General features: G+C 43.4%; 1 protein-coding gene across 4 annotated transcripts in view; it reads left to right on the top strand.

Moving 5' to 3' along the window:
- The window catches only part of baiap2l1b (BAR/IMD domain containing adaptor protein 2 like 1b), a 31,601-nt gene that overhangs the window by 5,232 nt on the left and 3,938 nt on the right, over positions 1–22,431 (top strand). Inside the window, exons 1-10 of one of the 4 annotated variants that reach the window (XM_030376973.1) lie at positions 1,136–1,453; positions 3,504–3,565; positions 5,205–5,276; positions 5,906–6,040; positions 12,634–12,786; positions 13,982–14,137; positions 14,708–14,858; positions 15,329–15,548; positions 17,493–17,555; positions 19,125–19,434. In XM_030376973.1, coding sequence (XP_030232833.1) covers positions 3,515–3,565; positions 5,205–5,276; positions 5,906–6,040; positions 12,634–12,786; positions 13,982–14,137; positions 14,708–14,858; positions 15,329–15,548; positions 17,493–17,555; positions 19,125–19,434 — 1,311 coding nt within the window. In that variant the 5' untranslated portion in view covers positions 1,136–1,453; positions 3,504–3,514. Of the gene's footprint in view, positions 1–1,135; positions 1,454–3,400; positions 3,566–5,204; positions 5,277–5,905; positions 6,041–12,633; positions 12,787–13,981; positions 14,138–14,707; positions 14,859–15,328; positions 15,549–17,492; positions 17,556–19,124; positions 19,435–22,431 lie in introns of those variants that run through there. The other 3 variants (XM_030376962.1, XM_030376942.1, XM_030376953.1) reach the window with 3 other exon arrangements.

Here is a 22,431-nt window from a genome sequence, read left to right as displayed (position 1 = left end):
CAGCACACATCTAGGTGGACACGCCCACTTGTGATGTCATAAATGGCAGATTTTCGGCTTGTAACCCTGCGTTCACACCAAAAGATGCATTTGCTGCCCGAACGCGTTGACGCCTGAGTTTTGCGGCACGTCAAATCAAGTTTTGCGGCGCGTCAAACTTTTGACGCGCGTCAAAAGTTGAAATATTTCAACTCGAGCAGCATTTGACGCGCCGCAAAATACGTGAACGCGCCCTTCACCCGTGCCCGGCAGCGGGCACGGGCATGCCGCGCCGCAAATCAGATTTTGACGCGCCGCAAATCAAGTTTTGCTGCCCGTTTTCTCGGCAGCAAATGCTGCGGCAGCAAAGCAGCAACGCGTCTCTACATTCACTTTGAATGGGATCACGACGCGCGTCAACTTTTTGCATCTTTTGGTGTGAACGCAGGGTAAGGCTTGTAAGGCTAATCACAATCACACCTGGTGGTATAATATGTCCCCTTTAAGCAGTTTGGAAACAAGGGAAGCTAAAATAAAGCTTTATTTGATTTAATTCAAGGTTCCCTCAGGATTGCTGAGGTCTCGTTATTTAAAATATTATGACAAGTTACCACCAGTGTTGCTCTATGAGATTGTGAGAGGATGTCTAGCTTCTCTAATATTAGGGAACTTTAGGACTGGCTCTTAAATGATTTGCAATAGCACCAACTTCAACTCCTACAGATCTCATATCTCACACTTCTCCACAACACTCTTGAATCAATAGCCATAAATCTGTTGGGCAAACAAGGCTGTGGGCAGCCGTATTTCCAAGTTTAGTGAGGTCAGGTGGTTGGATATAATTGGCAGTGTAATGCTATTTTCTGATACCCACATCATGCCATTGTGTAAATCTCCTACTGCACCTTTTTTGTGGGCCACACTTCTTGCTGGGCAATGGTACAGCTAAAATGTATACTGTTAACAGAGAGCAAGGGTGTGATTATGGTTTTGATCTTGTTAACCCAGAAGAAAAATGTGCATCTACTAGTGGTGATCAGTATTGAGTATTCATGTCATGTGTCTGTTTGACTTAGCCGCTAAATTAGCAATGTAACAATCTCTCCTACCCCTTGTTTCTTGTTTCTTTCTTTTCTCTCTCTCTCTCGGGCTCTAGCTCTAGCTCTCTGGCTTTATCAAACCTCGCAAGCACACAATCGCTGCTCCTTGTTTTTCTCCCCCTCCTCCCTAAGTAACCTTTTAATTCCCCTCCTCCTCTACCCACTACTGTGTAAGCTCTCTCTGCCAGCTCTCTGCTAGAACTGACAAAGGACACCTTTACCGCGTTACACACGCTAACCTTTATCATGCCAGTTGTTTGAACTGTGTTGAGTGAGTGAGTGAATGACTCTGGCCGTGTGTGTGTGTGTGTGTGTGTTTTTTGTGTGTGTGTGTGCTTGTTTGAGAGGGTAACAGCAAGATGCAACAAAGAAGGGTAATGTTTACATACTTCCTCTGTGTAAACATACTGGATTTTTATGTAGTCTAGATGAGTAAACTGAGCATGAGTGCCATTTTGACCAGCTGTCAGTGAGAATGCTATGTTTCTGGAAGCTTCACTCCGTCTGTCTAAAGTATACTTAACAGAAAGGACTTTTATATATTTTCACCCTTTGATTTGACCCATTTTTATAACATTAGAATGTTGTGTAATTGATGTAACTCATTTGTATGTTTTAGGGTTTTTAAATGCTACCATAATTTACTATCTATTCTATTCAACACTATTATAGTGTGAATATAATATATGGTAAATAGATAGTAGGCTACTATTACTATTACAGAAAAGTATCAGGTGTGCAAAGTTCTTTTCACCCCTGAACCCTTTTACTCAAGAACTTTATTCAAGTACAATTTCTTCGACTTGAACATCACATGTGTAATTATAGTTGTCTTTATGCTTTTACTCACTGCAATCCTCAAACTTATATTTCTTCACAAACCTGACTGATTTATTGTGTAATTGTAGTGAACACACCTTGCTGAGGACTGTGACACACTTCCAGCATGTGCTGAGACAGATCTAGTAATAGCCTTCATATGGTTATTGAAAAAACAGCTCTGCTGTCTTTCATCAGTACAGGTTAAAAAAGACAATCCTTAACCATATTGCAAGAGAAGACAGTTAGTCATTAACCTGGTCCAAGCTTGGAATGTCATATGACCTATTTCTTCCAGTTTCTTCCGTCTTCCAGTGAAAATGTTGACACATTTATTTATACTACTAATAGGAAGTCATTCTGTCTATGGTGACTGGCACACTTTTGTTTGAGGACAGCTAAGTCTTTTGTGTTCTTTGACACTTTTGTATCTAGTTACAATCACTGTTTACTGTATCGCTTACCTAGAGCATTTGTTCGTAGTGCATGGTCATGAAATCTAATATTTCTCTATGCTGAGAAAGCAAATTCCACTGGGGCAGCCCCATAGGATGATGAAGGTTAGTCCATGACCAAACAAGTAGCAATAATGTTCTGTCTCGGGTTATCACTGTGTATGGGAAATGGAGTCCCTTTATGATTACACAATCAACTGATTGCCTGGCCCAAACTCCTTCACCAGTCTATTATCAACGGACCTCAATAATGAAAAACCATGAAATACAGTAATTATCATGTGTTGATGTTCCTCTTGAAACAATGAATGCTAACAAATTCCCCAAAGCAAATTAATATCACGTCCATAAAAACTCTCTTATTAATTGCAGAATTCAAACTGAATATTCGTAATTAACTCAAAAATTATGTTTTTCTTTATTATTTTGGACATCCGCCTTCATCCCCTGATGACCTAGGGGTCTCCCATCTGTGAATGTTTCAGGCCCACGCAGTCAGGCACATTGACGCACTTGCTAAGCAACGTTCCTCCATTGTTTGTTGTCAATAAAACATTCAAAAAGCTTTTCATAACAATATATTAAGCTTCCGTGTCCTTAGGGTCTACCCACAGCGCGTTGGAATAAACAACGCTGCAAGGTGTGTGAGAACGTGATTGGATGAACAAGTATTACGTCCTAGAATGACAGGAAGGAAAGTGGCATTTGTTGTGTTTTGTAATTCTTCTGTAATTCATTATGCAAATATTGTTTTGCTTCTGGTTTTAGTCTTGGCGGATGATAGTAGTAAAACGAGGATGATTACATTTAATTCAAAATAACAAAAAAGATAAATGTACAAGTGTAGGAGGAACATCTTTTGGAAATTTGCAGTGGCTCCTTTCATCGTGAGTACATTTGAACTTTCCTGATGACCTTTAACCTTGTTAGTGTGACCCAATGCTATTGTTTATTCTTGCTTATTCTAACGCATTTTGTCTGTTTTGTTTCATTCTTTTCAACTCCCTCTCCTTCTTACTATATCTCTGTGTCTCTGGATCTATTTAGCTGTCCTTCTCTCTTCTCCGTCTCTTTTTATACCTCTTACTCTCCCACTCTCATTCTTCCCCTTTGTCTCTCTCCCTATTCCATCCTGTCCCTCTCTTATCAGGTGCGGTGCTAATGGAGATCTCTGATGTGCACAAGAAGGTGCATCTAGAGCTGGAGGAGAATGTACGTATTTTGTACCGGCACATTTGTCATCGCTAATCCAATCAAACTTTGCGCTGCCCCACCCAAACCAACCATTCCTGTTGATCATTTCATGTCTCAGCCACTCTTACTTGGCCGACTTGCCTATCTTGGCATGGTATCAAGCAAGCTACAATATGTAAAAAATGTTAGGTTGAAATTTATCATGTAGATGCTAACTTTAAGGCTACAGGGATCTAGTTGAATGCGCATACACTGCAGCAGCATGGAGAGATTTAATAATAAATGTCATAAAGGGAACCTGGGTGTTTTTTCTTCAGAATTTGACTGGAGCTAGCTTATAATTGCATGTCTTGCATATTGTACCTTCAAAGTGAGTTTATGAACTTGTATAGTGGAACTTTAGGTGTGCTCATCTCTATTTGTTTTCATTTCATTCATTTTTTTTCTCCTTGCTTTCAATTAGATCGATTTAAATTGCATTTATTTCAGGTCCTTTCAACTCCATTCCCTTCCATTAATTTAATTTAATTTAATTTAATTTAATTTAATATAATGATGGGTTGTACAATTATAGCAAAGGATGAACACAAATACAAGTCGATATAAAAATGCATAGATAAAAACTTACCAACTCAGAAAAATGTAATGCTTGTGAGGAATAGGCACGCCTGGTCGTGTATGTCCCGCCTACTGTGGAAAAAGACAGGCCTCAACTTGCCCAGACAGTAACAAAACAAAACAAATGCTGCAACTGCTACAGTAGACGATACAGATCTACTGTAAACACTGGATTAATCCAACTTGTGTATCTACCCTGTGCAGAAACAGCATATCAACCACATAGTTATAATTAAAAGTCAGGGCCATTTATTCCTTAAATTCAATCCCTTGTGAATATTACAAAACCATTCACTGCAGAGTCACTGGTAAACTTCCCTTTCATATGAAAGTAGTGAAAAGTGCTGGAGAGTAACGCTGCAATTTAGAAGCAGAAAACAAACACCTTGTGCCAATGGGAGGCTTGGCGAAGGCAGAGGGTCAAGGCTTAGCTGAGGAGGGAAGGTTGCTCTGAGCAATGCAGAAAAGCTGTGTAACAACAGTTACAATAAAGAGTGTGACTCATGTCGGGAGGAGAGCAGGCTGAGATCTCTCTGAGACTGCAGGATTTGTGTATGCATGGGGTTCAGCAATGTGCATTTACAGTCGTGATGGTGTGTGTATGCGTGTGTGTGTGCACTTTTTAATCAAATTAATTACAAATAAAATAAATACGCTGTTGGATTGGTTCTAGTGGTGTTCTTTTCCGATCATAATGTGTATAGAGTTGGGAATAAGACAGAGAGAATTAAATTTGTCTGTGGGCATCTTACTGAATAGATTCTGAATCATTCGGCAGCACAATATTAGATTGGAGCCTCTCGCCCGCATTTAAACAGAATCAGCCAGTCACACATGCAAACAAACCCACATGCATAGAGACACATGGAAATCATCATGGTACTCAATTAATCGGTTTTTCTGTCTCCTCTCCTCTCTTGTCCTTCCTCTGTATTCATCTGCTCTCATCTAAAACCAACAACCCTTTCCCCTCCTTTCCCCCTCTCCTCTCATCTCATCTCTTCTCCTTCTACTGGCATATTCTCGTCCTCACCTGCAGTTCAAGAGGTTCCACCGAGAAATAATATCTGAGCTGGAGAAAAAGACTGACCTGGACGTCAAATACATGACCGTAAGTACCACGTTTTTGTGTGTGTGTGTGTGTGTGTGTGTGTGTGTGTGTGTGTGTGTGTGTGTGTGTGTGTGTGTGTGTGTGTGTGTGTGTGTGTGTGTGTGTGTGTGTGTGTGTGTGTGTGTGTGTGTGTGTGCTTGTTTGAGAGGGTCACTGCAAGATGCAACAAAGAAGTGTGTGTGTGTGTGTGTGTGTTTTGTGGGAGGGTGGATGTCTGGGCTTGGATATGTGAGTGCTTTAATGCATTGAAAACTGTACCATTCCCTTTTCTTGTTTTCCTCTAATTAATTCCTTCCAACACAAAATATCTGCCATAGCCATTGAGGTGTACTATCAGACCAGGAAGGACAGATGATATCAGACATCACAAAATAACCATAACAAAACTGTTGGATGGATTATTTTGTTCAACATTGATTAATCATTCCACACAACTTCTACCAAATGTTCTTCAATGTAATGAGATCCATTGGGATATTTGATTAGACAATGCAAAAGTAACAAAACACAGATTTTGGCAAAAACACTACATTGACCACATCATAATAATTATGCGGGAATGCGATAACTTGATTTATTTTATTTTCCTTGGTGTGCTTGAGTGTTGATGGGTTTTGTGCATTTTAAAGGCCACGTATAAGAGGTACCAGATGGAGCACAAGATGAAGCAGGACTCACTGGAGCGCTCTCAGTCAGAGCTGAAAAAGCTGAGGAGAAAGAGCCAGGGCAAGAACGCCAACAAGTACGAGAGCAAGGAGAATGAGGTGGGCTGTGGTGCTGACACGCGCACATACACACACACACACAGACACACACGCACGCATGCACGCGCACTCCCACACAGCAAACACACACAAGCAAATACCCACATGCCCAAGCACACACACACATATGTACACAGCACGCAGACATGCACAGATACATACACAAACACACACTTGTAAATAAATACATTTGTTCACTGCATGCAGCTACACACATCTACAATGAATATGTACATGAGTACAGAAAGGCACATCAACACAGGCAATGACATGAACCCTGACTCTTTACACACACACACACGCACACGCACACACTCCCTCTGACGAATGAGAGTGATACCGGTGTGTAACAGTAGCAGGGAACTGTGTTTGTCTTGCTAGGCAGGAGCGGAGGGCTAGATCTGTTGACCTTATGCCCTTGTTAGTGTACGACATTAATAATCCCCCTCAAGTCAGCCTGCCAGTGCACACCCGCATGCCAGTTAGAGACAGCCATGCATTCATACATGGACACATGCATTTGTAAACATGTATTTCAAGCTATGCAGGAAAGGATTTGTACCTACTTCAAGTTTGTGAGGTAGCTTTGTTTCATATTCTTTTGTGTAGCAAGATAGTTCCTCGGTTTGGGGCTTGTACTTCGATAGTTTGTGTTAAAGTCGCTGTGAAAATGTGTGCTATGAAAATGTAATAGTAACATATGTTTGTCTTGTTGAACTGTAACTTAAAAAATCGACCTAATTCCATTCACAAACACACACGCGATAATAAACACACGCGCACACGCACCTAACCCCAATACATGTTGATCTACAGGTTTATCCGGTCAGTAGGGAAATGTATTCAAAATAATAATGCAAATGTCTTGCTGTTAACCATATGTTTAGGGTATGGTCAAATTCCTTCATTCCATAATTACAGTGTTTTGTTATTTTGGTTTTGCACCATAGCCAGTGACGGACTGGGATTAAAAAACGGCCCTGGCATTTTCACCCACCAGCGGCCCACACGGAGACAGAGACACGCACGCACGCGCGTGGCCGAAACACACAGATATAACTTCACATGCACGGAAATAACACACACTTTTGTAGCCCCATTGGTGATTAACTCTCTAACTTTAATATGGATCAAGACTGACTGTCCTCGCCGTTTCTCACTGTCCTCCTGTCTTACTCCCTGCCCCTGGTCTGTTTGTTCAGTGTCTTGAACATTAGTGCTAGCGCTGGTGCTACTAGCTGAAGCTGCACTTGGCAGCTTAAAAAACAAATCGGTCAGTTTCGCGCATTTTTCACTGCCAGCCAACCGTAATTTCCTGGATTTCGCTCTCTTTTTCTCCGCTCCTCCCTTCTGTCGCTTAATTCCTCGATTCATAGTTCATACTCATAGTAACCTCAGCAGACTGGTATCTTGCAACTTCCAACAACCCCCTATACGCAGACGCGGTCTGATTCGGTTTTGAAATTCCCAGAAGTCATTGCTTCATATAACTTTCGTAAACCGATAATAAAATTAAAAATACAGGCAGATTTGTTGTATTTCAATTTCAAACCATGCACTTTTTAAACATCTGATTGAATAAAGCTACAAAATAATGTAGACCATTACTGTAGTATATAGACACTCATATCTGGTATAAAAACTGATTCGTTTCCCATTATATAGCATGAATAGGGATTTAGAGACAAATGGCTCATTTGAAGCTTTTAACACTATAGACGCTTGATAGTGGGCCAAGAGATAATGTGGGGCCGCGTTGCGACGAAGCGGCCACGCAAACCCGACAAGCATGCCGCCCCGTGATTGGCCGGCCAAAACGGCCCACGAGGCCCGTCTGGCATCTGCCCGAATGCCAGACCGTCCAGTCCGTCACTGACCATAGCCAATTCCCTGGGGGTCCATTCCCACCTTGCCTTTTAACATCTGTCCTAGTCGACGCCCACCATAACCCACACCCACCTGCTAACTCCACACCCAACCTTTAATACTGTATACTGTAAATGGGCTACCGCTGATCAAGTCATGCTGCCTTTAAGCAGTGTGTGTGTGTGCGTGTGTGTGCGTGTGTGTGCGTGTGTGTGTTTGTTGTTCAGAATCATATGAGGGGCCGTATGGGACATTATTCAGAATAAGCATGCACATACACATATAAAACCAAACTCATTCACAATCATACTATACTGAAAACCTCGCACACATGCAAGTGAAAAGCTTTTACATACACAACTGAAACACTCTCACCAAACAACTGAAAAATGATACGCTCACATACACAACTGAAAAGCTTGCATAAAACCTAATGAAACCTTTTACATGGACTACTGAAATTCTTTCACACATACTGGTAAAATGTTCTCATAATACACAGCAGAAAAATGTCCTCTCACACACATATGAAACCATTCACATACTAATCTGAAAACCTCACACATACAAAAGTAAAAGCTTTTACATAGACAACTGATACACCTTCACTCAATCAACTGAAAAGCTCTTATAGACTATTTGAGTGGTTTCATATGTGTATGCGCATGCTTATTCTGAATAATGTCCCACAGGCCCCTCATAGAATCATGTGTTCTGTCACAAGGGCTCTCTGCCTATAGATGGATCAATGTTACATTGACTCGAAACATCTGTGGGGTAGCAGCAGAAGGTGGTGTAAACGGCGGTAAACTACACACATTTCTACAGCAAATGTCTTCTTTAGTTTATACTGTGTGTGTGTGTGTGTGTGTGTGTGTGTGTGTGTGTGTGTGTGTGTGTGTGTGTGTGTGTGTGTGTGTGTGTGTGTGTGTGTGTGCGTGCGTGCTGTCAACAATGTCCAACCTACCTTGCAAAGGGGAACACCACTTTGGAATAAACCCACATAGTTTTCTCACTCACTCACTCACTCACTCTCTCTCACTCTCACTCTTACTGTCACTCAAACTCTCTATCTCCCTCATATTTGCACTTGGATAGTGGCCAGGTGAATGGAGGTGCTCAAAGAAAGAGAGAGAGTGGAAGAGTATGACAGTTATATTTAATTTCAACACACTGTTCTGTTCAGATCTGATGGAAAGTGTTGAGGGCCTTTTATATAATATTTTCCTTCTCCACTCGTGACTCCTTGGATCCTTCCCTGGGTTTTATTCAACTAGCAGCCATCATGGTTCTAATCGTAGATGGGTGGGGGAACTGAATGCAGGTCAACTAGGGGGCCACTTGGTGAATAAAGCCTATTAGTGAAGACAGAAGGACATTGATGGGTTCTCGTTTCTCATTAGTCAGATTCAACATCACAGGCTGTGCAACGCTAGACACCAATTGCTCAGGGGTGTGGGGTGTCAGGGATACGCAGACAGGGCAAAGGATTGCCAGTGACTGACACTTTACCCAAAAGGGAAATACACTTTAAAGTCTGCTGATTGCCTGTCACAGTAGGGGAACAAAAAGTCAGAGAGGGGCGCAGTTTGACGGTGGAATTTAATATATTATGAAAAAGAAAAGATGACAGAACTGTCTTCAATGTCACACAGATGATCAGAGGTATCTGCAGAAAAGGGTGAAGGTCTTAGCTGCCTTAAACAGGTTTCCTACCCAGCTTTAATTTCACACATATCTAAGAGATTAACCATTTCTATTTAGTAAATGACTCAAAATGGGGTTGACCATTATTGACATATATTGTGTTTCGGATAAGCTATTGCGAAAGACTATCTATGACTTCATCTCATCTCCGTGACTGGACAGGCACGGTCGAAGATTACGTTCGATCTGGTTTGCCTCTCCCTTTAATAAAAAAAAAAAAGTGCTGTCTCACCTGGTTGACAGCGCCATTGGTGTTTGACGTGTACACATGCCAATGCTGTAGTAGTCATAGAAGTAGACATGGTGGCAGGAGTAACATTACCTTCTTCATGAAAAGGGTTTGCATGAAAAGGGTAGCGAGTGCAGGACCAGAGGGGGGCTTATTTTAGAATGAGTTGACTACAGAACACGTTGTGACACAACCAGTTCATAACAACAATGGTGCTCTGGGCGTGGCGTGGACGTCAGGAAGTGCCAGTATGAGCACTGCCGGTGAAGGTGACGGTGGGGCAACATGTGTAAATCCCCCGATGCTGGCTGAATTGGACAGACAACTAAATAACTGTCAAGCTGTAAGAAATGCTAACCGTCTAACCAACCTACTAAAACATAAAATAGGATAAATTAAGAAGACTTGAAAAATAACTAAGATTAAACACTTCAGATGCTCAGGATAAAATGTGATATGCACACACACACACACACGCACACGCACACGCACACGCACACACACACACACACACACACACACACACACACACACACACACACACAGTTGTAGCAGTGTCCATGCTACACTTGTCGGGCTCCTCTGAAAACCATGACACAGGGTGGTGATGTCTATTTATGTCTTTTTTTTTTGGAGTAAACAGATACACAAAACAGATGTTTTCATGTTACTATGTCTGAGATCTGAGCGTGCTGAGACCGCCAACTCACAGCCATCCCCCACTGTGTGGGGGATGGCTGGTTTAACCTGTGTGCGCATAACTGTGAAATGCCCCACAGGTGTGCAGCCTCACCCAGCCCCAGAGTTTACTCAGTCTGACTCGGGCCAGGTGAGTCTGCCTAAACCAGCCATCAACCATACACACTCAATAGAAGTCGCCTTCGAGCATTTACCTTATTTCATGTTACATGACCATTGTGTAGAACCCCCCCCCCCCCACACACACACACACACCTTCTACATACTACTACTAATACTAGAAGTAGTGTGTGTCTTTTCAACAAACGATCTAAAGACAGTCCGCTAGTGTGGCAAGCTGTCGTGTCGTCTGTACGGGAGAGATTAGGACAAAACAGCTCCCCCTATCTACACACACACACACATCCACTTCCACACACACATACAGCCTTGTAAATCTCACATGGTTCAAAGGAGCCTGGTTGGAAAAATACATGGAGAGGGAGATAGGGCAAGGTGCTTTATGTGTTTTGCAAGGCAACACAAATCACAACCAGTTAAATTAAATGGGCACTCCCTTTGTGCATCCCTGTGTGATTGTGTGTTCTTAACCCTGGTGTGTGTGTGTGTGTGTGTGTGTGTGTGTGTGTGTGTGTGTGTGTGTGTGTGTGTGTGTGTGTGTGTGTGTGTGTGTGTGTGTGTGTGTGTGTGTGTGTGTGTGTGTGTGTGTGTGCAATATATAAGCCCATACCAGACTGCTCTTAATCTATTACTCTATAGTTATAGGGTCATACTGATAATACTCCATTTAAGTATGATCAGTGTATAAGTGCCACAAGTGAGGTACCAATGCATTTACCTGACAGTGCTCCATTTTCTTTCCCCCATTCTCGTTTTCTAAGTAATTACCCAAATAACAAATGCAGTATAAGGCTACTAGGTTTGTCTGAGAAATGGACAAGCAATGAATTATGACATTCATAAGCATTCCTAACTATGTGGTAGTAGGCTAGACTAGGCCTATAAACCAAAAGGAATTATTAAATCAGCAGTATATCAGTTGGCTCAAACTGGTTCATTTTGGCAAGTACTTTCACCGTGAGACGGAGCAACATAGCCAGCCAGCTTGAGAACAAGAACGGCACTGTATTTCATGTTTATTTCTCCATATTCTGCATGTATAGGACATAGTTAAAGACATCATTTGTATCTATTCATGGAGTAAAAAAAAACGAAATTCTCCACCGCTTTAAACCTTGCTTTCAGCAATATTGATATAGCCTAGGCTTTGCGCACGTATTGACCCTGAAGCTGTGAAGGTAGAGCTAATTTAATTCAATGTTTACCAAAGGTCATTCATTTATTCTACCTTTATTCTCTCACACACACAACATGCAGCCAGCATATTGCATTTGTCATAGAATAAAACAAGTTTTCCAACCCTAATCTACATTATATTTATTTTTTTAATGAGCTCACTCACGGTGATATTGCCAGATGCTATTTTAGCCCCAATCACTATCATAGGCTTATGCCTCATGCTCAAGCACATCCCCACAATTGCCTGACGTCAAATCAAATACTAAAGCCTCAAATGACAGCAGCAAAAAGTAAAAGCGGCCCAAGATAAGTTCCCGTTATTGAAATTTAAATAACTGAAAAATGAAACAAGCGCTTAAAACTTGAGACATAATTTGAGCAAGTAATGTTTTGGCCACCATCATAATTCTTTACAACCGTGATATACGGTTCTTTGAAAATTCACCCAACACTAGCAATGACACACACCTGATACAGATACAGATGTGTGTAGCCTATTGTGACACCTCTGGGAAAAGAGTTCCATAGCACTAGAGCTTTGGAGTTGTTGCCAACAATAGTTCTATGAAGTCACCACTGAGCAGCACCGACAGTGGTGTAGTGGCTGTGGTCTGTTTGAATTCCATCCCAAAAGTGCTTGTTTCGATATCCAATGTCTGTAGCCTTCCTGCAGGCCTCTTTGACAAAGCCGCCCCTTCCCGCTCCTTATGACTTGTGTCTGTATCATTCTAAATGTCTACTAAATAAATGTTACTGACGTGATGTCTGCCCCCCCCCCCCCCCCCCCCTACAGTGCCTGGAGACGCTGGGCAGCCGCCAGCTGGACATGCAGAACTTCATGGCAGACGGCTGTATGGAAGCCCTCCTGGAGGAGAAGAGACGCTACTGCTTCCTGGTGGACAAACATTGTACCTTCTCGGACCAGATCTCGGCCTTTCACGATAAGGTGAGCCCAGAAAAGCCACGAAAAAACCCTTACGAAATGGTTCGAGAAGGTAAATAGTTATATTGAATTGACCATTGGCCCACGTGTGTTAAACATAAGCCATGTATCCCTCAAGGTATTTTTATGCACTTTTGAACTATCACATTAGAAAAGTTGGATGGAAACGGCATAATTTGAGAAAATATCCTCAATTTCACAACAAACATTTTCACACTCGCTTGAGGTGTTTTTTTTTTTATAGTAGTTGAAGATCTAAATGGGAGATGGAAACACCTTTTCCTAATAAGAACTGATGTAGTAAACATTTAACTCACATGAATGATATGCTGTTTCCGCTGTTGGCATGTTCCCGGCTATACCCTTAACGCTCTAAATTATGGCTAATAGCAACAAGGTAAGCCTACATGTGGATCGATGAGGAGCCTTAAATATTCCTCGGGCCTCATCCATGAAAAAACAAGACAGCCATTTTAGGAAAACATTAATTGAATGTGTTACGTATTTTAAGAACATAAGCTGCCTCCACATAGCCTGTAGGAAGCAGATTCAAACACACAAGCTGTATTATCCTCACTTAACCACTAGGAAGCAGGACCAAACATATAAGCCGTAAATACTATACATAGCCACAAGGGGAGCAAGACCTTTTTGAAGGCTGCTCCATCCACAGAAGGCAGCACCTTTAGATAGGTGAAGAAGCCGAGGCTAATACGTCACACAGGCCACGCCCACTTCATATAGGCCACGCCCACTTGACCCTATCAATCAAGACACAGAGGTTGGACCTCAGAAACTTTCGGCTACCAGACAAAGGGTTAATATATTTGGTCAGCTGGGAGTCGCTCAGCACGTGTAAGACACGCTTCCCCTCCTTTTGCTCCATAGTTACAATACCGAAATACTTTAACAAATAAAGTAAGTTAAGCGATCCGGATTTGACTACTTTCCTCGAAGAACTCTGCAAATGACAGATCCACCCCGAGTGACAAAATTAAATGCTTTAAACCTTTGTATTATTTCACATCTTCTACTATTCACACTTTTTTTTTTTTACTTCTTGCGACATTTGTAAAGTTAGCTTGAAATGTGCTTTGTGGTAGGTTAGGTAAGGTTATCTTGGTGAAAATGTCAATAGTCATTAATTTCTTATTTTATATTTGCTTTCTGTGTGTGTTTGTGCCATCGCGGCGGTCAGGCTGGGGAGATGCTGAGGGCTAACCTTGCCAGCTGGCAGGACCAGTGCAACAGCGCCACCGAGATACCTGACAGTGTCCTCTCCATGATCGAGGGGCTCCGCGTGCCAATCCCCATCACGCCGCTGCCCTCGCCCTCCCCCTCGCGACACAGCATGGTGAGAGCCCGGAGGAGGTTATGACAGCCTAGTGGCTACGGCAGTGTGTCACTCCCAGCTGAATGTTTCTGGGTGGTTCAAAGCCCAAAGTTTACAGGCTACCTGTAGACTAATTTGAGCAAGAAACCTAATGCCTCCCCACTAATCAATAAAATGGATGCGAATAATAATTGACATAAAAGATAAAGAAAGGGAGAGGGCCATTGAGATATCATGAAAATACCAAGAGATTGAAGTTCTTTATTAACACATGAAAAATGATATTCATCCTCTATTTGCATTGGCTTTAATTAATCTAGCTTTGGAAGCTATAATTTGAATCACCTTAGTCACCGATAAATCCAATATAAAAAGCTTCATTCTAGATGGCTATGTTAGCAAAGCATCATAAATTCTTAAAATGGTGAAATCCGTTATCTCCAATATACACTCACGACACATTTTATTTATTTTTACAGTGGTGTGGTTATTTAGCCTGTCTGGTGTGAAATAGCATCGACCCCACAGCCATGGTGTCGCCAACATTGGCATTGTCTCTACTTCACTTTGGCTGTGCCCCCTTATGAACAGAACTTGTCGATGGGTCGTGACTCCATCAGCGCACCCCCAGCCCCGCCGCTCAAGACTCAGACCAGTCCTCTGGCCAACATGTTCAACCAGAACAACATCTCTGCCAGCAACCCTGCCATCAACGGCAAAAACTTCACAGACCGACCCTCAGGTAAGACGCAGTTGTTTGTTACACGTATTCCTACGCATATGTACTGTGTGAATTTACGATTTAATCTTTATCTTTTGGTTAAAGGTACATGCAGCCTGTGTTTGCATGTTTGCTTAAAGGTCTGTAAAGACAATGTGTATCTTAGGAGGAATGGGTTCCTGGTATTTTATCTGATGAATAGACTCAGCAGAGGGATGGCCACACAGTATTGTCACGCAGTCACATTCCCTGGCATCAGAGTGTGTCGGCCAAGTCGTGAATTTACCACTAAGCCCACAGAGAAAATAAAGAAACATCTACATTTCTGCTTGCATAAGATGTATCTTTGCTGACGCACACACACACGCACATGCCAACCTTTATACATCAAACACAAACACACACAACTTAACACACAACACCCTGTTCTCCTCGCACACTCACACACCATCTCGCTGACGTTACTCCGCTTTCCCACCCACCTCCTCCAGACCCACACGGCCCCAGCGAGGAGGCCGGCATGCCCAGGTCCCTCTCGGTGGCCACGGGCCTCAACAGCATGGTGACCAGGCCCCGCGTGCGCACCGTCTTCCCCCACACGGCCGGCAGCAACGCCACGTTGCTCAGCTTCCAAGAGGGGGAGCTCATCACGCTGCTAATCCCAGACGAGAAGGACGGATGGATGTACGGCGAGCTGGAGAAGACCAGGCAGTGAGTCTTGCTCCGCAGTCTTGTTCCAGAATGCCTCGTCTGGTCCTGGTCCAGTAGTTGTCCATTCTTGGTCTCAGTTTTGCTACAGTCCTGGTCCAGTGCCCGTCCCGGCCTCAAACAGTCCTGGTCCGTAATCCTGGTCTTCGTAATGGTCCAGAGTCCTGGTCCAGTCCCTTATACAGTCTGGTTCTAGAGACCTGGTCTCAGACCTGGTCCAGTCCTGGTCCAGATTCCTGATTCAGTGCGTTTCTATGCATTTGACATTACAGTATATATGGCATTTACATTTGAGGACAATCAAAGCAAGATTTGAGTAATCACAAAAAATTCCATCCAACCTACCAGTAGTTAAAAATATAAACCCGGACAGAGTAGCTGTCCGAAACAAGTTTAGGAACGCGGTCATCCCATATGTCATATTCCTATTTTATATTGTTCGGTTTTACTTTTTATTAGTTTTACTCATTCAACAGAAGCTTTTATCCAAAGCAACCTAACAATGAGTTCAGAGACACATATTTTTCCCATTATGAAGGACCATGCTTTGCTCATTGTATTTAATGCAAACATCAACCTCAATATTATTAATTAATATTATTAATTGCCTTTGCTGCTGATTTCAGAGTAGAAAGAGAGAGAGAGCAATAAACATGATTGCCACTCCCCCTCTGCTTCCTCACTCCCTACTTTTCTCCCCCATTGAGAATTGTTGGATTCACCCCTGTAATTGACAGGCAAGATGGATTCCGCACCGGCCGATCAGGTTTGGTCAGAAATGGGCCGGGAGTCTACCTAAATCTAAATTGGCTCAGGCAGGCGCAGTGAACTCAAAACGGGTGTTCTCAAAGAGCATTTCATTCATTCATTGCTGACGGATGGCTATGGCTCTTCTGCATTACACTCCAAGTATAGCTCTTTAACCTGACCACAATCTTACAGCACTTTTAATAAATGCAGTACAACGTCCCAATCGTCCCAATTATGACCTAAATTGTTTTGAACAGTATAAATCACGCAACACCATGCTCTGCCGCCCTTTGATGTTGACAGTACATCACTTCTTTTGCTTCACTCTACCCGAGGCCAGAAGAGATCGTTAAGAGATTTAATAACCTACTGGGACCACTCTTTATCAAGCTCACACTCAGACAATGTACTCAGAAAGCAAGGTCAGAGACTTAGAGTAAATATCTTTGAGTGAGTAGCTGTTTGGGAAAATAACAACAAGATAAAAGCCATGCCGTTCCCAAAAGTGAAACCCCAACTGGACCCCATCTGAAATGTTCAAAGGCTAAGGGTTTGTCTCCTGTTTTTTGTTGCGTTGTCGTTTATGGCGTTCCTGTGCTGATGGAGAGCTCACCTCCTGGTCGTGTTGAATCCAGTGTTATCCAAAACAAACGTTAAAACGTGCAATTGTAGTAGAATATTTTTGGAAAGCAGATGAATTGTGTGAACAGCCCAGACTGGGGACGATGGCTGTTTAATAAAGTGTGACAGTGATGTAATAAAACATAGAATTACGCTAAGCCTATACTTTGATTTACTAAGTGGTGCGGCCCTGAGATTACTGTGTGATGGGTGAGCTCACAAATACATACAAAAGATTGGAAATTGTGGTTTACCAGAGAAGTAAAATATCCTAATCCTATAGTGCTGCTTTGCAATGTGGCATGGTTATGCCATTGTTTGCGAGGCATGGAATCTGAATTTGTATTCAGAAAATATGTTCCAAGGCTACCACACGTGTGTAGAATTATAAGTTATGCCCGAGATCATCCTCCATTGCTCTAAACTCCCCCCCCTGTCCCTCCCTGCCTCTCGCCTCCTATCCTTCCCCTCTCAATCGTCTCTCCCCACCTCACTTCTCTTTGCCTCCCACTCTCTCCTTCTCTTCCTCTCCTTTCCCTCCCTCCCTCCCCCTGACCCCCACCTCCCCCCTCCCAGGAGAGGTTGGTTCCCGTCGTCCTACTGCCGTGTGTACTCTGAGCCCCTCGTGAGTAACAACAGGTAAGGAGACTCCCCTGTCATGCTCACAGGCACGCACACACGCACGCACGCACGCACGCACGCACGCGCACACAAACACACAGATAGGAGAGGTATCACGTTGCAGCCTTTTGTATTGCTTGGCGGTAGTTTCCTTCTCTCTCCTACCAGACTGATGGAGCCTCTCTACTGTATATTGAGCACTCCTCTTCTGTGACCTTTGATTCCTAGCAATGTGTTGCACTTTCCAACTGCCATGTATCCATGTATTTAAGGGACTTACTTGACGGAGCACTATTTGCATATATAATGTGTCTGTTAATGAAATGCAATTGGTTGTTCACATGTTTAGTGATTCATGCTGGAATGGTGAAATAGCACTACAGATGCTTTCCTTTTAGAGTCATCCACTCATTCATTCAGAAATATGGGTATTACTCAGCCTTCCGTCACATATCTTTACTAAGTGCATCTCTGTGTTAATTAAGAGCAGGACGCTGCACTGTGTGTGTCTGTGTGTGTTTGTGCGTGCTGACGAGAGTTAAGAGACACACCTTTAAAAAGCTTGTCCCTAATTGATACATTGATGGCTTCTAATTGTTTTGTCTGTGACACACCGCTGCCACTGCGAGGATTCCAGAAAAAAACACAGAAACACACACACAAGCATGCATGCATGCATGCACACACACACACACACACACACACTCCCAAACATACACATGCATGCACGCATGCACATCCTTTAACAACTATTAGAAACCTTTTAAAGGTATCTCATTACGCATGCAGACATGAGGCAGAGAGCACACACACACACACACACACACACACACACACAGAACACACGGACACACAGTACACACACACACACACACACACACACACACACACACACACACACACACACACACACACACACACACACACACACACACACACACACACACACACACACACACACATAAACAAACACTTGGCCACACACTCCCAGACCCACACATTCAGAATTGTCGAAGAGTCCTTAAAGATCCTCTATTATACTACTTTTCTGGTCTTAATTTCTTATTAATGACTCATATAGAGCAACCTGACACGAATCACAGCACAAAAAAACGATGTAAATTTTCGGGAAACTCTTTCTCTCATCTTGGCGCTTTCAGCCTTCTCTGTCAATATTCGGCTTCGTCCTTCTCCGCCCCCTCGCCCCCCTCCTGCCAACCCCACCATGTTGTGATTGGTTACCTTCCGGAATAGCATGTTGCAGCATTACCATACATGGAAAATTCGTATTGTTCTGCGTAGATAAATCCCGGAAATTTGAACAAGTGAATGGCCACTGGCGTCCCTAGTGTTTAGCGCTCTGCACAGCCACCCAAGACGGTCAGCAGGGAATACGTCTAAATGCATGTACGTCATTATTTAACACTTAAGTATGGTTAAACATGACTATAAATCATTATAACAACGTTTATAGGTCATAAAAGTCGAAAAAGCATAATAGGTGCTCTTTAAGAAGTGGCTTGAATCCTTGTGACTTTCTCCTATGTCACCTCCAATTGGCTGACCTTCCTGTCCCCCCCACCCCAGCATGGGGTCCGCCCCCTTCCGCAGCCGCAGTGTGGTCAACCTGCACCACCAGGACACGGAGACGGACGAGGCGACCATGGTGCTGCCCCCCACCGACTACCGAGAACAGCGCAGTCGCACCGCAGCTGGCGCCGCATCAGCATCAGCAGCAGCGCCATCCGGTCCGTCCCCCCTAGCCACCGCAGCCACTGCGCCGGTCACCATGACGACGGTGGCAACGACCGCCACCGCCAACAACAACGGCTATCGCCAGCGCTACTCTCCCACGCCTTCCACCGTGTCCTCCATCTCCTCGTCCAATCAGAGCTCGGTCAGTGGTGTGGGCGGGTTTGGGAAATAGTGTGGTGGGGGATGGGGTTAGTTGTTGGTGTGTGTTGTCTGGTGGGTTCGTTTTGCATCTATCTATTTATTTAAATTGATATTATCTTTCTTTCTCTTTCTCTCTTCTCTCTTTCTCTTTCTCTCTCGCTCTCGCTCTCGCTCTCTCTCTAAATCTCTCTCTAATTCTCTCTCTCTCTCTAATTCTCTCTCTAATTCTCTCTCTCTCTTCTTTGTTTGTGTGTCTCTTGGACCGTTGGTGTCAAAGTCAGGTCTCTTCCCTGGAGCAGCAGTTGTTCAACTATCAACTTTTTCAGTACTTTTTCATCTATAAAACTTGTTTTTACAATCAATCACATGTTTGAATGAACACACGTGTATGGATAGTTTGCAGGGTACTGAACTCTGACATCTTTGGTTCCTGTTTAAGTGTTCATTCGGCCTGTAATGATTCGCTAGTCAATCTCACACTCTCGCTCCAGTTGCAGCAATAAACCGATAGGGTGGTCTGGCCTTCGCAGGTCGCGGTAACCGCAACAGGGGCTTGCGCTAATCCTGAGGAGCTAGCACTGCTCATGCAAAGTTTGTGCACAGTTCGTGTACAGCGCTAGCCGTGCAGTGTCAAGGGCATGTCTCACTTTATTTTGCATTATTTTTGACTGTTTATGAAACTACATCAACAATTTGGGATGTAAATTGAGTTACAAACGGCACATTCAAGCTATATTAACTTCCTATTTTTGTCCTCATAGCAGCCTAAAGAACACAAATCTCTGGAGAACAATGTTGTAATCCTGCTGCTTGCCTACTCCTATCCTTTCACCTGTGCCCTATTTTTCCACAAACGCTCCGCCATTTGAATAGCATGCAAATCCCACAGCCAAAGTTGCGGTCTTTCTGCAGGCTCTTCAGTAACCCCATCCTGGGTCAATTAAAATGACTAGGAACTGCCCATTTTATTTTACTACATTTATCCTCCCTTCCTCCATTACTACTATCGCTGGACCATCAAACTAAACCTGTGCTGAGAAGGAAAAAAATAAAGAAGCTCCTTGTGGGGAACTCAGTCTGCATTTAACCCATGTCAACAATTAGGGGCAGTGGGCTGACAAAAAGCATTGCGCCCAGGAATCAGCTCCAGAGCTTTGGCCGGATTCACGCCTTGTTTCCTGTTTAGTTATGGATAGATTATAAGAAAACACATTCCCGCATAGAATGAAGCTTTCAGAAGGGGATCTTAATAATATTGATACAGTGGGTAGTCTACCCGGTACTACAGTAAACTAAAGCTAATCCAGTTTGTGTGGGGCAATTACGCATTTAGAGATCCCCGCTTCCAACAACATGATCGGTCAAAACAAATATGTGAAAAAAAGTGAAAGAAAGTGAAATACCTGTTCACGCAGATTTGAGCTTGTATGTTATCAGACTTTTTAATCTGGCTGGAGTTCCAGACTCACAGGGGACATTAAGTTTGTTCTTATTTTGGCCAAATCAAACAAACAAACTAAACGGCCCACAGTCTCTATCGGAGCAATCCTCTAATTACTAACGCTTTAATTGCATTTGTGTTGGTTACTGGTTACGATAGAGATGTAAACATCATTTAAGAAAGTGTTGGGTTTACGGATTAAGTTGAGCATCACCCCGACTTCTCTGTATTGGATCAAAAGTGAACTTGAATTACCAACTTTGAAGGTGCAACATAAACAAAAAACATGTGTTTGGTTTCTATGGATGATGTTGGTTTAGTTTGGTGTCTGTAGGCGATGTTTGATGATTGTGTGTTGGTGTCTATGGGTGGTGACTATGTGTGGGTGTCTATGAGGGGTGACTATGTGTGGGTTTCTATGGGTGGTGTGTGTTTGGTGTCTGTAGGTGATGTTTGATGATTGTGTGTTGGTGTCTATGGGTGACGATGTGAGTGTTTGTTGTCAGTGATGTTTGGAGGGGTTGACAGGAGGTGTGGAGATCATACGGTCATGAAACTGGAGCTGCATGGTTCCTTGCGTCCTGCGGCCCGGCTGTATTTATTATTTACCTCTCAGTGTGCTTCAGCACGTGGTCCAACTGCCAGCCAGCATTCCACCACCAGCACCCTACTCTGCACCGGACCGTATCTGGTCTCAATGGGTCTAGAACTCAGACCCTGAGTGAACCTGCTGCAATGCATACTCTCTTTGTCTGGATCCCCCTCTCTCAATATATCTCTTCCTCTCTCTACCTCTGTTTATATCTCTCTCACTCTTTTCCTCTCTCTGATTCTCTCTCCAGCTTTCCTACGTCTATCTTTCCCTCTCCCGTCCCCTCATTCTATTCCTATCGCTCTATCTCTCATGTTTCTGCTATACCTCGTTGTACCTCTCTCTCTCTTTGGCCATCCTTCTATATCTAGAGCTCCCTCTAGCTCTATTTCTCTCTCTCTTAGGCCCAATCCCATTTCTACCCCTTGCCCCTTCCCCCCCCTTCCCTTGTTTCGAAGGGGTAAGGGTAAGGGGGGAGGGGTAAGGCAAAGGGGTAATGGGTAGAAATGGGATTGGGCCTTAACCTCGCTCCATATGTCTTCCTCTCCATTTATCTCTGTCCCTCTCTCCATATCTCTCTCCCTCTCTCTATGTCTCTATCACTGTTGGCCATGGTAACTACAGAGGGAGAACAGTCGTTTGTTCACAGTGGGAAATGTCCTACCCTGCAGCTCCAGTCATTCGAAAGAACACCTCTGTTGATCAGATGTACAGCAGCTCTGATACACAACAGACAGAATAGTCTTCACATCCCTGTCACAGCGGGATATGTCCAATTACTTGTTGGTTCCTTTGAGTTTGGCAGTAGTAGTTCCAATGATCCGGACCAGCGTTTCCTACTGGTCCAGGGCTGCTGCAGTGGGGTGCAGGGAGACACGGTGGGAGGGTGATTTGAATGATTTTGAAGTGAACCAAAAAATGATGTAATCAAAGGCAAAAGTTTCAATGAAACTGCAGCACAGCAC

Source organism: Gadus morhua, chromosome 2, assembly GCF_902167405.1.
Source record: "Gadus morhua chromosome 2, gadMor3.0, whole genome shotgun sequence".
Taxonomy (NCBI): domain Eukaryota; kingdom Metazoa; phylum Chordata; class Actinopteri; order Gadiformes; family Gadidae; genus Gadus; species Gadus morhua.
The sequence above is the reverse complement of the archived record's forward strand: the minus strand, read 5'-3'. Positions and strand labels throughout refer to the sequence as shown.